Here is an 18,871-nt window from a genome sequence, read left to right as displayed (position 1 = left end):
AGGAACTGGTGAGCACAAAATAAATTGTAGGTCTATCATTGTGGTTTGGAGAAGTGCAAAATAATGTGAAGATTATCTGTCTTCGTTTTACAGTTCCAAGCTTCCTTGTTACTCCAGTATGAATTTTTGCCACTCTGCAACCCATTCAACTTGGGATGTAAGGAATAGAGAAATCTGGCATTTATTCACATGGATCAAACAGTATTTTTGAGCAGTAATCCTTTGAGTAGCACATATTGGCAAAATTCCATGAAATCATATCCAGACTGGCTAGGTGGTGGGATGAAGGATGAAAGAGAAGCTACAACAAGTTTAACATAGCTCAGCGTCAAAATGTGTCTTGGGGATCGCCTTTCCATAATTTCAGCCTCCACCTCCCCATGCATTTCAGAGACGATACAAACAGCACGTGGTAAACTCAATTCATGATTTAAGCACCCCTAAAGCTATGTTTATAAAATATGCCGAGGACTTTGAAACTCTTGTCCACAGTGCCCAGTTATACAGCAGGTCCTATGCTTCTGTTAAGGTTATTACAGACAAACCATGCTTATTTCCTTAATCCTTTGTTAAATGTGCATAGAAATGCATTTGATTTTATACATTTTTTTTTTGCATTTTTTTAGAAGCACACAATGTCAGGATTTGTAAACACTAGCTTTTGATCACCTGCATGTTCTTTGGTCAGGTAAGTTCTGTTGACCACCCTGCTTGAGTAAGGCTAAGACAGGATAAGCACTTATTAGAGATACTTACTTATATGTATGTTTTATAACATATTACACACTGAGACTGAAATCCATGTAATGCTATCTTTCAAAGTATGAAAACAAATTCTTTTTGTTTTGTTTTTTTCTACATTTTTTTTTTATATGCACCAGAGGACATCTAAAGGAAATGCTTAGTATGTATGATGTGAATCATAAAATAATTGTATTAAGAATACCTAAGTAACTACCTTTTAGAAAAGAGCAGGTGGTGTTCAGTTGTACCCTATGCATGAAAGAGGTACAATGCACATAACATCTATAGAGAAGAAGAGAATAGCAGTGATACGTTTAAAATCTTATTTATTTTATAATACAGTTTTGGTATAATCATTCTAGCACCATATAAAAGTTTTTTTTTTTGTTTTATTTATAAAAAAATAAACAACAACCAAAAAGTATTTACCTTTTTGTTTTGGTCAGTGATCAGTAGGCACATTTGAAACACAGTATACGAAGAAACAAAACATATGAGAGAGCTATGGTTTATCAGAGGCAGTAGGCCCCTGATCTCAAATCTCATGCAATTGTAGACTCAATGTGACACTCACTGGCAAGATTAATGGGCCACTGCAGAGTCTCCCAAACTAGCACAAGATATCCTCTGAGAGTCCTTATAGAATAAGGATTTTAAAAATATTTTCGAACATGCTATTTGTTAATACAAATGTTAAATGATTCTTGAGGCCTTGAATTGACATTAACTGGGGTTCAGAGGTCAATGTACAAGGGGGAAACTGCAAGTACGTGTATTCCAGATATAATAATAGTTTGGCTTTTTGGGATCGATAATAAACTATAAATAAATGAAGAGTTAAGGGGGTATTTCACATTTCTGCCTAGGGGCACCTTGGAGTCCTTATCTGATGGTAAACCTTACAAATTCATTGAATACCGCAAGCCTTCTTGCACTAATTGTGGTGGAATACCTTCCCAACATCTCTTCACTTTATAATTAAAATGCCTTTTACTAAGAGTACCAATTCTTAAGAGTACCAATTTAAATGGTGATTTTCACAGTAGATAAATGTTACTAAATAAATACAATGGTTTTGACCAATATAAATTTAGAAATCTGAATAGTTCTTAAAAAATGACTTTACCCCAGCACACCACAACAATTTGCCTTGACGAGACATTCACTCTTTCATAGGATGTTTCTTTCTAGTCTGTGAATGCAATATATATTCAACTACATTTTCAGCACCAATTTGACATTAATTACATATGCGTTTGTCTTTTTTGGAGATTGCCGACTCTGGATAAGTATAAGAATTTTTAATCAAGTTCTTAATCCCAAGAACATTTAGTTCTATCTCCCACATCTAAGGAAAACTAATATTTTTTTGCAATGTTTTCCCCCTCAAAGTTCTATATGTGGATACAAAGCAATCCAATAAACAAGGGAAAAATCTGTATTTTTTTTTTATAAAACTGATTACAGCTATTGTTCACATGTTGTGCAATATTGATGCCACATGGATACTCTGGGACCTTATATCCTTACAGGAAATAAGGCAGTCAGCTAAACATTTGGACTTGCATTTACCAACTGTATTAAATAACTTGTGTGGACTTGACAATCAAATTGCTGCATTTATTTGTAAAATTTGAAAAAAAGAAAAATAATCAAAATCCAAAAGAGCCCATCTAATAATTTGGTCTAAATCTTACTAACGCCATTGTCACCTCCCCAAAACTTTATTTTTAGTTTCCATGCAGTGGAATTGCATTTTTGATAAAGAAATATATCTTACTTTTTTCAAATGTACAAAAGGGAAAAACTACATTAAGAGAAAGAAAAAAAACCTAAAAGACTGATCTGGAAAAAGCAGTAAAACAGATAAAGTGTATCCCCCTTAAAGCTTAAATTACAATTTGGAATTGTGTCTGATCTGCTACCAGTGCATATGTGTTATGTCATTCAGTTGTAATATATATATATATATGTATAATTATGTTTTCCAATATGTAAGGCTAGGTTTATATCCCAGGTAATCCCTTGTACAGAAATTCTACAGACATCTCCTGCCTTCTCAAAATAAAGAAACTAAATTTGAGGCAAATGCTGGGAAGTGGTAAGACACTTAATCCAGAGCATTTTATTAAAAAACAAGTATTGTCCACACAGCTGAGTTTTAAACTGTTACCCTCCCAGTGTTCAGTAGTACATCTATTTAGTGTTGGATTCTATAATCAGAGTAAGGGTTTACTCTGCTACTGAATGTCACCTTTCCCTTTACCGGACGAATTGCTATTGAATAAAGAGAGTCAAACCTTACTCTGCTAAAAAAAATCCTACGCTGAGTGTTTCAAAAATGGTTTGCCCCATTTATTTTTATTTGGAATTATGTCTCAGAATAAAGACATTACTACTGGCAACTACAAGTCTGGATTCCAGAGTGAAGCAAAGTGTCAGGCAAATAAAGTCCAGACAGATGCCAGATCATGACACAGCATAGAAATGTCCAGTTCCTAAAAAGATCACTTTAAACCTGCAATGGATTCATGGGGAATTCTACTATTGACACAACAAACACTCAAAATCAATAAACTTTTACATAAAGCACCTACATTCTCTGTTGCTCAAAAGGCTTGAAAATGATTTGCATTTTTTTCCCCCAATTTCCATTATTCTTCTAACTAAATGGGGTTTAATGTCTCCAGAGTAAACAATGGACCTTAGGGATCTGTGTATTAAAGCAAAGCAGAGACCGTTTTTTTGCCATGCAATGAAGTGAAATAAATATATATTTCACGTGTCATATTATTACCCAAGGAACAGGCTTGTTTCCTAATTTAGAGAGTTAAATTATGTTTGAAGGAACCTATGGTATGTACTATTGGAAGAAGGTAGATGGTGCTATAGGAGGAATTTTGGAGAACATGAATAAAGGCAGCAAAACATTACATCATTTGCCTTAATACACAGAGCCGAAATATCAGTTTAATAGAGTCAGAGAAGCTATACACATTGCATATACAGTACATTTAGTATATAAGTTAACATAGTTAGCACCACTGCTCTCTTAAGAAAATAGAGGCATCTCCGAAGATAGAAAAGGTGTCACTAACTTATTAACCCTATATAAATCAGGGTCCCAATTACAGACACAAAATGCATGTTTAATACTCAAACATGACAGGTGGGGGGGGGGGGGGGGGGTAGAGACTGTGTTCAGTATATCATTGACAATGGCCTGAGTCAATCAGAGCAATCTATTTCAAGATGTTCCATATGTGAGGAGGCCCATTAAAAATAGGCCTGAATGACCATAATGCTCCAGTGCAAAACTATGAACTCGTTCGGAGACTGGGGAATATCTATATACAGTTAAGAAACAACCATGTGTCACATTTTTCTTATTAACTGTACAGTGACCATCATTGTGGTCTTTCTCTCACCAAATATTGTAGAACAATGTTGGTGGTTATTTGGCCCCATCCTTTTGTAATGAAACACAAGGGTGAACCTTTTTTCTGGAAACACAAATCTAGAATCCCCCGTAGTTAACAAAAAAAAAACAAAAAAACAACAAAAAAAAAGATTTAAAAAAAAATAAGAAGAAAGAAAACCATGTAGTTAAATCGTTGTCATTGGTGACAAGTGGAGTTTTTGGCTGTGAAACTCAAGTTGTTGTTTTTTTGTATTTCTTCAATAATAAGATGTATCTTCTTAATGTCAGTTTTAGTCTATTTTACTCTTAACCATTGAAGCAAACAGGCCCCAGTTGAAAGCCAAATTTTTGGTTGTTGTCTCCAAAGTCAATGATAGCCACATCCCTGAGAGGAAGATGTTCCACTTTGAAAGTGTTCACCTCCAGCACTGTTCGTTCTACACCTTTACGAAGCTGTTGGATTGGATGGAAAAAAAGAAACATAAGTTGGGTGCTGGATTGGTGGTAAGATGTAGATACAACAAATTATTCAATGAGAGACTTGACTATTAAGCAACAAATGTTCTTTGCCTTTAGTCTTATTCATGACCTACAGTCACACCATATTTTAACATTGCTTTTCCTCAACTATCCTCAAAATCTATTTTTATGTTATTTTGCTTTATTCTTACTCTTCTTTTCTATTCCTGACTGCAACCCTATCCCAGGAAAACAATCCCCAGAAGTGATTATAACCTTTCCATAAACACCAGTTGAGACTTAGTGAAGGGGTAAAATAACACACTCTATTGAGACAACGGTGCCGTAAAGTATAAACACAAAAAACATGAGTTTCCCGACATGTACATATAACAAGTTATACGTCCCCAGACAGGAATATTTCCCATAAGAAAACTGTCAAAAAACTGCTTGGATCTGAGGTATGTAGCTACTTTACATTGTTGCTAGGTATGGAGATAAATTCAGAGAATGTGTCACTATTTTATTATGCCCGTCTTTAATGGATTTATTCGTGATTTTTTTTTTTTTTTTATACTTTTCCACAACCAACATTTAAATATAATAATATCTGGAATTTAGAAATGAGCATGGACCTCCCTGGGAAATATGCTGATCTGCTAATATAGAGTTCTACACCCTCTTCTTTATTCTGGACTAGGAGAGGTAGGTCCTGCAGAACATTAACGGAGGAGTGGAGGAAGACGGGGCTAGAATAATTTTCCCCAATGCTTACAGAACAATGTTCTGCCTGAGAGGCAGATCTGGCTCATTCTAGGTACACACTTGGGAACAACCTACTGATATAGACTGAGCAGATGAAAATATAATGTATTTGAAATTGCTGACACCCTGATGACATGCAGAGAAATCCATGACACATTCCTCACCTGGCACCCATCATATGTAGCCCTGAGTTGGGGTGTACGGCTCTGTGAAAGTTCCTCCTCATTGTCAGCACGGAACTTAAGTGCCCTGTTGTAGTTCCTCTGGGAAATATCATACCATGCAGCAGATTGCTGACAATTATAGGTAAAGTTTTGTCGACCTGTGGCACTTAATAGTTTGAGGAAGGTCATCTGGACTATATGAACTGGATTTCCTTCCGCATCTATGTACTGGAACTGCGGAAATGAACAGAAAACAGTGTTACATTAACAGTTATTTTTAATTTCATTAAGTGCAAGAATATTTCAAAGCTCTGCAACTTTATGCAACCCACTACTAAACACGTGGCAGACAGTTTACAGAAAACGTGAAAAAAATCCGTAAAATGACAAAATAAAACAGACATTTATTTTGCTCCAAATTGAATACCTAATAGCTTTTTTTTTTCTTTTAACTGAACCTGTTCAGAATATGAAAACAAAATAAAAATAAATAAATCAAAGAAGTTTACCTTCTTGCCTCGTTTAAATGAGCTGTACCATTCTCCGGGGATTTCTTTGTTCCATGCTGCCACTTTCACCTAGATATAAAAATGTTTAATGATATTTATTTTGTATTTATCTGTAGAAAAGTTATGCAGCACAGTACTGTATCCTTATATAAAATAATAATAATAAAAAGTACACAAGTTCTAAAAAAATCTGATTCAGTCCTGAACACTTTACACCTCACATTAGGCATCATATAATATAATATTTCCCCCCTTATTCTGCAATATTGGCCCAGCCACATTCCTACCAACAGTCCTGGATAATGTGTCACAGTCCTAAATTGGAATGTCTAGTGATTACTGTTAAATGCAGCCCAAGCCTGCTGCTGGGCATTTGTGACCATTCAGGGGCACTTATGCAATGATCGGAGCATGTCAAATACAGCTGGCTGGCACAGTTTATGTATTTACCACTGTGTTATTGCCTCCTGGTACCTACAATATGGACTATGGACAGATTTATGGGTCTGTTCCCTATTCACCCCCTTCATCTGGTATTGGTACATGCTGGCATCCACTTGTTAAGGTTAGTGACAGCCACTTTAGCCATTGGTGGTTGGCCTAAAACTTAGTGACAACATTGGGAAGAACCCTTTTGTCTCTTCCTCCCCAAATAATTTTTAAAACTTATGTGGATTCAACTGTGTTCTGGAAAGGCTATTCAGAGTTATTCTCTAAGCAGTGTACTATGGAGAAAAGACAAGGAATCAGTCATTGTTTTTGTATTTTATTGTACCCTAATGTAACAATGCAATGATTTGTGGACCCAGGACATACTTGAAAACGAGATAAATCTCAATGTATCTTTCCTGGTAAAATATTTTATAAATAAATAAATAAATAAATAAATAATTTTAAACTCAACTATCTACATTTAAACCTCTTATGGAGTTTCCCCACCTTTGTATGGCAGCCACATGAAACTGCGGTCGCATGTTATCCAATGCCAACCAAGCACAAACTGCATGACTTGTTGAGGAGCTTGGAAAACAGACTCTTTTCTTAAGACACTGGGTCCTTTGTTTAGATTGAAATTGGACTCTATGGTCCTGACCTAGATATTACGACTAACCATGAGGTTTACAATGGTTGGGGCCTTCCAGTTTGTGTAGCTGAACTTTAGTGTTTTTTGTATGTTCATTTACCTCCACCCTACCTGCCTCACTGTTTTACCAGGAGGGTGTTGCACTACTGTTCCAGGAGAGAGCACCAAGGCAAGTTCTAACTGACTGCCCTTCCACTCCATTAAAGGGACACTGTAGGCACTGTAAACATTTCATATTATTGAATTGGCTACAATGCTTGGAGTCTTCTCGCACTGTGTCTCCATTCAGTGTTAAGCCTTGCCATGCAGTGAAAAAACGAAATAAGGGACCCTGGCCACTCACAGGGGACACCAAACACTATACAATACTTACTTGAATGAGATTAAGCAGTTATAGTACCTACAGTGTCCCTTTAGGTCTCCCATGTGGTATACAATCCTTGTTATTGCTTGTCCAAGCCTTCCCTTGTTATGTAAAGATTGTGCTCAATTTATAACATTTGTGTTATCTGCAAAAAATAGTCACTGTCTTGTCCCTTCACTAAGACTTGTCTAGTGTTTGGGTACTCGTGTGGGAATGTAATTTGTTACTCCATCCAGTGTTTGGCGGATGACTTTAAGGTATTATTATAGAAACTCAGGCTGCGAGGTGAGCGAGGCAACAGGTGGCATGGAGAACGGGTCGGGTCATAACTCCTAGTCTGGAACTGATGCACTGTGCTCCCATTACAAAAGCATTCTTCAACTCACATCCGTTTGTCTACCTCGGCTGCTTCAGCCTACAACTTGCATTTTCCTTGGAATCTCTACACAATTCCTAGTTTAGTGAATACATTTGAAAAAGTAAGCTCTTTTAGACAATAAAATGTGTAAAGCCACAGGAACACAGCAAAATATTACTGTGTCCAAGCCAGAAGCTGTAGATCTGCATGCTGTTTGCCTAAACATATAAAATGTGTAAAACCACAGGCTTGTCCCAGACACCAACAATTATTATTTTTTGATCATTGCATTGTTAAAGGATCAATATAGGGTCAGGAACACAAACATGTATTCCTGACTCTATAGTGTTAAAATCACCATCTAGCCCGCTCTGGGCCCCTCATGCCTCCATAAATATAGCAACATCTTACTGTGTTCAAGCCAGAAGCTGTAGATCTGCATGCTGTTTGCCAAAAAAAAGCAGTCTGCTGACATCATCAGAAGTGGTGGTCTGATCCAATCACAATGCTTTCCCATAGGATTGGCTGAGACGGTCAAATAGGCAGATCAGGGGCAGAACCAGCATGATTCAAACACAGCCCTGGCCAATCAGCATCTCCTCATAGAGATTAATTGAATCAACGAATCTCTATGAGGAAAGTTCAGTGTCTGCATGCACAGGAAGGAGACACTGAATGTTTGGATGCATTTTAGGCAGCCTTGACCCAGGAAGGATCTCTAACAGCCATCTGAGGAGTGGCCAGTGAAGTTATCACTAGGCTGTAATGTAAACACTGCATTTTCTCTGAAAAGACAGTGTTTACAGCAAAAAGCCTGAAGGCAATGATTCTACTCACCAGAACAAATTCAATAAGCTGTAGTTGTTCTGGTGAACATAGTGTCCCTTTAATTGATCATATAAGAAAAAAATGTATTAACATTAATTTTAACATTGCTGAATTAATGGACCTGTGTTAAAAAGTTATGTATTCAATGTTTTTACAAAATGGCTCAATGTTTTTACAAAATGGCTCAAATAACATCAGCTTCTATCTTCAATTAACATACTGAAAACAAAAAATTTCTGTGACAAACCATGAAATTCATGTTCTCTGTATTGTGTTAACCTTACTTATACGGTATACTAGTTGCATGTTGTTACAATTATACTGACCGACTCAAACTTTTTGTCTGGTGAGAGGCATGTTTCTCCCCCTGCAGTGAAATTGCAGAACACTTTGAATGCATCTCTGTTGCATCCTTGGTTTGGATCAATCCAATATTCACCTTAAAAATGAACAGATTAATTTTAAAATAACTCGCTTGCATATAAACTCTCCCTGTAGCTTCTATTACTCCATATAACCTCACCCTATAACTCCCCCTATTACTCTATATAACCTCTCCCTATAACTCCCCCTATTACTCTATATAACCTCTCCCTATAACTTCTCCTATTACTCCATCTAACCTCTCCCTATAACTCCTCCTATTACTCAATATAATCTCTCCCTATAACTCCTCCTATTACTCCATATAACCTCTCCCTATAACTCCTCCTATTACCCCATATAGCCTCTCTGTATATCTCCTCCTATTACTCAATATAACCTCTCCATATAACTCCTCCTACTACTCAATATATTACTCAATATAACCTCTCTCTATAACTCCTCCTATTACTCCATATAACCTCTCCCTATAACTCCTCCTATTACTCCATATAGCCTCTCCCTATAACTCCTCCTATTACTCCATATAGCCTCTCCCTATAACTCCTCCTATTACTCCATATAACCTCTCCCTATAACTCCTCCTATTATTCCATATACCCTCTCCCTATGACTCCTCCTATTACTCCACATAACCCCTTCTATTACTCCCTATAACTCCCCCTATTACTCTATATAACCTATCCCTATAACTTCTCCTATTACTCCATATAACCTCTCTGAATATCTCCTCCTATTACTCAATATAACCTCTCCATATAACCCCCATTACTCCATATAACCTCTCCCTATAACTCCCCTATTACTCCATATAACCTCTCCCTATAACTCCTCCTACTACTCCATATAACCTCTCTCTATAACTCCAATTACTCAATATAACCTCTCCTTATAACCCCCATTACTCCATATAACCTCTCCATATAACTCCCCTATTACTCCATATAACCTCTCCCTATAACTCCTCATATTACTCCATGTAACTCCTCCTATTACCCCATACATTCTCTCTCTATAACTCTTCCTATTACTCCATATAACCTCTCCCTATAACTCCCCTATTACTCCATATAACCTCTCCCTATAACTCCTCATATTACTCCATATAACTCCTCCTATTACTCCATATAGTCTCTCCCTATAACTCCTCCTATTACTCCATATAACCTCTCCCTATAACTCCTCCTATTACTCCATATAACCTCTCCCTATAACTCCTCCTATTACTCCATATAACCTCTCCCTATAACTCCTCCTATTACTCCATATAGCCTCTCCCTATAACTCCTCCTATTACTCCATATAACCTCTCTCTATAACTCCTCCTATTACTCCATATAATCTCTCCCTATAACTCCTCCTATTACTCCATATAACCTCTCACTATAACTCCTCCTATTACTCGATATAACCTCTCCATATAACTCCTCCTATTACTCAATATAACCTCTCTCTATAACTCCTCCTATTACTCCATATAACCTCTCACTATAACTCCTCCTATTACTCGATATAACCTCTCCATATAACTCCTCCTATTACTCAATATAACCTCTCTCTATAACTCCTCCTATTACTCCATATAACCTCTCCCTATAACTCCTCCTATTACTCCATATAGCCTCTCCCTATAACTCCTCCTATTACTCCATTTAACCTCTCCCTATAACTCCTCCTATTATTCCATATACCCTCTCCCTATGACTCCTCCTATTACTCCATATAACCCCTTCTATTACTCCCTATAACTCCCTCTATTACTCTATATAACCTATCCCTATAACTTCTCCTATTACTCCATATAACCTCTCTGAATATCTCCTCCTATTACTCAATATAACCTCTCCATATAACCCCCATTACTCCATATAACCTCTCCCTATAACTCCCCTATTACTCCATATAACATCTCCCTATAACTCCTCCTACTACTCCATATAACCTCTCTCTATAACTCCAATTACTCAATATAACCTCTCCTTATAACCCCCATTACTCCATATAACCTCTCCATATAACTCCCCTATTACTCCATATAACCTCTCCCTATAACTCCTCATATTACTGCATGTAACTCCTCCTATTACCCCATATATTCTCTCTCTATAACTCTTCCTATTACGCCATATAACCTCTCTCTATAACTCCTCCTATTACTCCATATAGCCTCTCTCTATAACTCCTCCTATAACTCCATATAACCTCTCTCTATAACGCCTCCTATTACTCCATATAACCTCTCTCTGTAACTCCTCCTATTACTCCATTTTACCTCTCCCTATAACTCCTCATATTACTCCATGTAACTCCTCCTATTACCCCATATATTCTCTCTCTATAACTCTTCCTATTACTCCATATAACCTCTCTCTATAACTCCTCCTATAACTCCATATAGCCTCTCTCTATAACTCCTCCTATTACTCCATATAACCTCTCTCTATAACTCCTTATTTTACTACATATAACCTCTCCCAATAACTCATCCTATTACTCTATATAATATCTCCCTATAACCCCTCCTATTACTCCATATAACTCCACCTATTACTCCATATAGTCTCTCTCTATAACTCCTCCAATTACTCCATATACCCTCTCCCTATAACTCCTCCTATTATTCCATATAACCTCTCTCTATAACTCCTCCTATTACTCCATATAACCTCTCTCTATAACTCCTTATATTACTCCATATAACCTCTCTCTATAACTCCTCCTATTACTCCATATAACCTCTCCATATAACTCCTCCTATTACTCCATATAACCTCTTTCTATAACTCATTTTACTCCATATAACCTCTCCATATAACTCATTCTATTACTACATATAAACTATCTCTATGTACCACCGTCATGCACAATACTTCTCTTACCATCTTTATAATCAGGATGACACATTTGGAGCTCTTTACATGTCCTTCCTGGGCTGTCTTTGGATCCTACAGGCCACCTCATCTGCTCTACTTCGACTTTGAGGGAACCAAGTGTGGCATATACTTCTTCCATTCCATCAGCCATATAATCAGTGAGGTCTTGGTCAGCTTGCATCTCCTCAGACTGCCTCCTTCTCTTCCTTGTTGACTCATAGGGGAATGGGTCTATCATCCGTGAGGGAAGTCCCTGTACAGTAGATTATAGAAAACACAAGTCTCAGGAAAACACTGCATAAATTGGGAGGCCAGACACATGGTGTATAACACATTATCATCACATGATGCAAAAAAAAGAAAAAATAAAATAAAGCAAAATATAGTTATCAGAGGATATCTATGAGTTGTTAGTGTTGACGTTATAAAATATGTAAGCAATGGTGAGGTCACTCATCTTTAAATAACATAAAACCATCCCCTACATATATATCGACTTTTCCTACATATGCCAAGAGCTACTCTCATACAGCTCGCTTTCTCTCCTCAATCTACATGACTACCCATTCTGTCTTAATTCTGTGTTATTTGTAGCTTTATCTTGCCAAGTCTCCCCTTACTTAACAAACTATTAACAGGAACATGTCTTATTGGTAATGTAATATTTTACACAAGGAATTGACTTTCTTCCATTTATTTTGGAATACCAATATGTCCTTAGAGCCAGGATTCCATACACAAGGCAGTACTTGTAAGCCAGGAGTTCAGCTAACACACACTTAGTAACCTTTCCTAATTTCATGTGCTAGGTGGACATTATGCTATTACTACCTATTACTATGGTGCTCATTAGATAATCATGCTGGGTATCAAACCTGCAGATTTAGCAGGTACTAGAAATTCTGCAAATGGACCATGATCAGCTAGCTATCTCACCAGTTCCTTTGGGGAACACCTAAATTATAACTATACAATAATAAATTAGTTGGCAGTGTAGTGAATGTGTTGACAGTCTTGTGGATCTAGGCATGTTTGCCTAGGTATGTCAGCTGCAAAATAAGCAATAGGTAAGATTGCGAGAGAACGTACTGGAGGTCCTGGAGGCCCAGCTGGTCCTGTATCACCTCTCATTCCAATAGGGCCCTGAAAAAGGAAACAATGAAAATGATGGTTTAGAGCACGGTACCTCAATGTTCCAGTGATGTCGTTTTTGTAAGCAAATCAGAAGTCATTATTCAAAGACTGCCAAAAGACATTCACAATGAGTAATCACTATTCATAAATGTTGGAGCATACAGGGTCCCTTCCTGCACACTTACACTGGTTATGCTTAGAATTTGATTTAGTAATAGTCAATATATGTAATTATTGTACAAAATCAAGGGAATGTGCATGGTAAGCATAGTCAAAAGAAGAAGAAAGTGATTTTTGTGATACAGGGCCGGTGTAATTTGTGGATTTGTGATGCAGGCCTGTGTAATCTAAGCATATGTCCTGTGCATCTGTGCAATACAACTTACTGGATTTCCTTTGGATCCCTTCTGTCCCACAGAACCCTATAAAACAAATCACAAATTCATTAAGTAAAACATTTCATATACACCTCAAAACCATGCTGCTCTCTTCTGTGAAACAGCACCAATACCTCTTTTTACAAAGAAGGCAAAGAACAACTGAGCACAAAACCCAGGTTGGTCTGTGCTTAAATGAGCACTACAGTGCCAGGAAAACAAACCCATTTTCCTGGCACTATAGGGTTATTAGGTCCCCCCCTCCCTCAGGGTCCCCCTCCTGCTGGGCTGAAACTTCAGCCACTTACCTTAATTCAGCGCTGGGCTCCCTTGGTGCTGGTGATCTCTCCTCCCCCTGCCGACATCAGGTCCCGACTGCTATGTTTTCAGCTGGAGGGTTAAAACTAGAGGGACCTGGCACCCAGACCACCTCATTGAGCTGAAGTGGTCTGGGTGCCTATAATGATCCTTTAAATAGGGAAAAAGAAAGTAGGGACCCTCCTAAAAGGGCCTATGCAATCAGGAGGACCCTCTAGTGCAGGTCCAACAGATTGTTCTTGACACTTCCTCTGAATAAGTTACCATGGATCCCCCATGATTCTAACACCCTAGCCTAGGGGGACCATGGGGCAGTGTGGGGGACACTGCAGGTATGAGACCAAAGGGCTCGCCTTCCTTCTGCTGCATGCTGCAAACCCCGTGGAGTGGCTGCAGGGGCCAGTGGACCAGAAGTAGGTGTGGTGCGCCTTACACTTCCAGCATCCTGCCAAACAACATGGAACTCAGCCGATGGCCGAGGAGGGAGCCGGGATCATCCCTCACTCACAGGACGCCAAGGAGCACATGGTGAGTAAGTGTGGCGCGCCTAACTCTCACGGTGCGCATTGACACCTACAATCAATACAAGAGAGATTTTTGGATATATTACCGAAAGTCCAGATGGTCCTGGTGGTCCATTTGGTCCTGCTAATCCTACTGGACCCTTAAAGGAAAAACAGATTAATTTTATTTTTATAGTACATACAACTGACATCTGACATACCACTCATTAGTTCAGTGTCCTCCTCCCCAGGATGAATCCTTAGTCATTAAACATGTCACAATCATTGGATTACTTTGTTACTCACAGTAATAAGGGCCATTTCACACACAAAATAAAAATATGTCACTTATTACATTAGTTCATGATTATGTAAAATATTGCTGTCAGTGTATTGCATCTATATGACATCATCAGGTATGATAGCTATATATATTAGTAGATATAGTTGCCAACATTATGCAGTACTTACTGAGTCTCCCTTGGGGCCTGTCACTCCCTGGTTTCCAGGCGGTCCTTTGTCTCCCTTTTCTCCCATTTCTCCTGGTGGTCCTATCAACCCGATTAAACCAGCATGGCCCTAGCAGGAAAGAGATGAGAATACCCACAGTTTATAAGAGGAACCCAAAGAAAATTCAGTTGACAGAAAACAACCACTTACCTCCTTTTAATTTAACCTATCCATACTTTAATTTGAGCAATCGATACTTAAATCATTTATATGGACAACTGTGCCAGTACCCTAAATATCTAAACGCTCACTATCGCTGAAGATTGTGGAGCAATAGCCTTATAAGTCTGCTCTAGCTCTATATCTTTTGCATCAATATATGAATCAAATCCATACCTTGTTTACCAATTAATCTAATCACAGGCCAAGTATTAAGCCCAGGACGGAGTCTATCTTACCTTATCCCCCTTATATCCTGGGTCTCCTTTAAGGCCGGGTAATCCGTTTGGACCCTAATGAGATAACATAAAATATTTATTTTTAGATGATGAATAATACTTATTACGAGTCGAAAGAAAAATTGTGGGGTACTTCATGTAATGGAATAATACTACAGTAACATTGGTCAATCCCCTAAAAAGGACCCTATAAGCACCAGAACAAATACTGTAACCTCTTATAGCACAACTGTTTTTAAACTTACTATGCCCTGTTGGGTCATCCCTGGCCAGGTCCCACCTTTAAAAAAGTCTTTAAAACTTACCTATAATCCATCAATGGGCAAAGCTCCCGGCGCTGATCTTCACTCTTCGGTTCGCTGTCATCCTCGCACCTTCTCAGTTAAATCATAGAGAATTGGAACCTTTCCCAGGCTCAGAGGCGAGAGGGAAGGGAGATGGGAGGGAGTTTTTTTTTTTTTTAAATGGAGTCTAGCTATGGAGGTAGTAAGGAGGGAGTGCACACAGGGAGGGAAGGTAGAGCAAGCTTCCACTTATTTGTTTTTCTTGTTAAGAAATGGGGACAATATATATTGATAGGGAAACACTTTGACATTAGCAATACATGCTTGTAATCCTAATGTTAGAATGTAAAGCCGAGGGGTGAAAGTCAAGTCAGAATAACCCTGTAACTATTTGCTGCAAATAGTGATAAATGAATGCCATTTGGTTTTATTAATTACACTCTGGAGGACCTCAATAAAGAACCTCAATAAAGAAAGTACAACATCATTAACCGGCTATGCTGGAGAGTTTATGAATTGATTCTTCCAGCTACCTTCTTGCAGTTGACCCAATCTTTTTTAATTTATCATATAGATGAAGCACTAAAATATGTACGAAGCCTATGAGGAAGTGATATATAAATGTATCTTATTTGTATTCATTAACCATCACCCCACTCACTCTGCCAGCCTCGGTTGATGGTGTTAGAATGTCTAAGTATTACTACAACTTACCATTGGCCCAGGTGGTCCAGTTTGCCCTGGTGGTCCTAGCAACCCAGGTTCACCCTGAAAGAAGAAGATTCAGTTTGAATAGTTAAATAAATCATCTCATCCATCTGTCTGTTTATGTATATGTGTACAAACTACCAACTACCATGTATATGAGTACCAACTATAATATTAAAAACTTAAAATGTGGCAACCTGGAAACATAATCCTTTAAATCAGGCTTCCCCAAACTCTGGCCCTACAGATGTTGATGAACTACAAATCCCATGATTTTTTACCATTGAAATAGATAGGCTGAGAATCATGGGAGTTGTAGTTAAGCAACATCTGTAAGGCTGGAGTTTGGGGAAGCCTGCTTTAAACGAACACTCCAAACACTAAAGGCAGGGAGCGGTGCCTAGTGGTCCCCAGGCAAGAAGTCAACTGTTCAAAAATTATATGACTACTTACAATAGGAGGGGCGTCAGGGAACTCCTAGCACCATATACAATAAGCAAGCTGCAGTGGTTATGGTGCATGGAGTGTTTCTTTAATGCTGGTGGTGACCTCACAATGCACCAAAAGGAGCTCTATGACAGAAATATTTAACTCTAATACTTTATGATGACCTCACAAGGCACATACACTCACAGGATGTTGCAGTATGGACTAACAAGCTACATCTCAGCAGGGAAAAAATGAATAGGTGGAAAGGTAAGGAAAGACTTTTAGGAAAAATTAAGCAATGACTGAGAATGAACAATGAGCTGTAATCAGTTCAGACTAGTATACACATTGTGTTAAAGCTTTGAGATGTTCCAATCCAGGACACTGGTACATGGCTGATGGAGGTTATGTTCACACTTGGTGCTGGCATATGAGTTTTCAGTCAGTTAAACCAATCTACAAGGCACTCCAAATTGTATTTTGCATTTTGTTTTCTACTTTAGAATCATTTGCTCAGTGGAACACCAGATATATAACATTGGTGTCAAAACTGGACAGTCCTGCTGGACAATAGGGCATGTAAATGTTTAGATACATTTTCTCATCTACAATAAAATATACTGAAACACATGGACAGCACATCCAGTTCAGTAACTTAACTGGTTGGATGCGGAGGTAAAGAAAACAATGACAGAACCACCAGGGTGCTTGGAAGGGGCACAGGAATGTAGTGAAGGAGAAAAGATCATTATAAAAGGGAACCACTGCCAGTGATAAATTGGGATTAGAAGAGAGAAATATATAAAGGCATGTAGGTACACATAGGACCAAAGGGTAGGAGAGACAAAGAGAGTGAGGCAGAACCACTCAACAAAAGATTAGACATATAATGATTCAGTAACCACGAATGAAAGGGGCTGGTAGACAAAACCACCAGGTAGGCAATATAGCAGCAAAACGAGAAAACAGCAGAACTAATGAGTAGATGTGAGGATTGGGAGATTGAATTGTCAGACAGGAGAGATGGAAACACAAAGACATAATCACTAATCAGGACAAAGGTTTTACATTACCATCCGGTGCATATTTGATATCTCACTACTACATTAACATCCTCATACCACCTTAACGCAGGCAAGTGACAACAATTTAAATAATAGAATATGGAAATGGTCCGTATTCTTTAAAAATTATTTCAAAATGTTTTCCTGTTTCAAGATGTTTTAACACTTTATCTGGTATAACGCACACATTATACTAGGTTTAATAAACCCCCGGTTTCTTAATCACTTATCAATCTACGGACCAAAGCTGTCTGCCCTAAACCTATTTTCATCTTTGTACTGTGGTCTGGCAGATGAGAAGATGCATTAGTGCCAATTTCTTCTGTCTGCACTGCCAGGGTATGACATCATATGTTGATGCCAGCCATGAGTAAAAGTGTCTGTGCTTGAGACCAGGAGGGTTACAAGTGACGCAGTGTTGTAGTCCATGAGAACTTGTGTTTTTCTTTTTTAGATAAAGAATCCTAAATGATCTTGTTACATGTTGACAAAGGGTTATAAATATGGAATTAATATGGGAGTGGAAACTATAAATCCCAGGCTTGCGGTTCATGATATATGGTACTTCTCAAATTCGTAGGCTTGTCATTCGTGACATATGGCACTTCCTAGATTATCTCCACATGTTTTTTAGATTATCAGTAATCCTCAGGGATGTTAGGTCATCTTTCCGAGCTTCTTGTTTTTCCTTTCACTGTTACCATATTATTATTATTATTGGTAATTATTGACCATGATGTCAAAATCTAATTGCATTAGAGAGACATTCCTTTAGTATGATGATTGCTACACACCCAGTTAGGATTTATTGCAGAATTATGTTTGCATTTAACAAAATACTGGCCACCCAGTTTGCGTAAAGTAAGAAAAGTTGGAAAGAAGATACCCTTTTATTGATCTAACCAGGTCCATGTCGTGCATTCACCTGCCTGTGTTATGTATCTGAACACTAAATGGACCTGCCTACATTCCAAGATGGACATGGAATTGCTTACAGCCATATGTGAAGCCACTATGTGAAGCCCTTTTTCTCCGAGCATGGGATGGCACCTAGAAACAATCATTCCTTACCCAGCTAGGGCTTAGTCACTGAATTCCTGTCTACATTATGGGATGTTCCCCCCAAATCAGCTCCTTCCTGCACATATACAAGAAGGAAGAAACCTGGAGGTTCCCATAGTTGCAAAATGGAA

General features: G+C 38.1%; 1 protein-coding gene across 1 annotated transcript in view; it reads right to left on the bottom strand.

Annotated features, from left to right (window-relative positions):
* Positions 1-3,388: 3,388 nt before the first annotated feature.
* COL5A3 (collagen type V alpha 3 chain) overlaps positions 3,389-18,871 on the bottom strand; it is a 219,690-nt gene continuing 204,207 nt past the window's right edge. The window contains exons 56-66 of the mRNA XM_063449460.1: positions 16,192-16,245; positions 15,194-15,247; positions 14,757-14,864; positions 14,393-14,446; positions 13,474-13,509; positions 13,043-13,096; positions 11,960-12,206; positions 9,023-9,135; positions 6,063-6,131; positions 5,554-5,787; positions 3,389-4,618 (exon numbers count right to left, since the gene is read on the bottom strand). Of these exons, the coding sequence (XP_063305530.1) occupies positions 4,472-4,618; positions 5,554-5,787; positions 6,063-6,131; positions 9,023-9,135; positions 11,960-12,206; positions 13,043-13,096; positions 13,474-13,509; positions 14,393-14,446; positions 14,757-14,864; positions 15,194-15,247; positions 16,192-16,245 (1,170 nt within the window). The 3' untranslated portion in view covers positions 3,389-4,471. The remainder of the gene's footprint in view (positions 4,619-5,553; positions 5,788-6,062; positions 6,132-9,022; positions 9,136-11,959; positions 12,207-13,042; positions 13,097-13,473; positions 13,510-14,392; positions 14,447-14,756; positions 14,865-15,193; positions 15,248-16,191; positions 16,246-18,871) is intronic.

Source organism: Pelobates fuscus, chromosome 3, assembly GCF_036172605.1.
Source record: "Pelobates fuscus isolate aPelFus1 chromosome 3, aPelFus1.pri, whole genome shotgun sequence".
Taxonomy (NCBI): Eukaryota; Metazoa; Chordata; class Amphibia; order Anura; family Pelobatidae; genus Pelobates; species Pelobates fuscus.
Note: the sequence above shows the minus strand (reverse complement) of the source record. Positions and strands in the feature narration are given on the sequence as shown.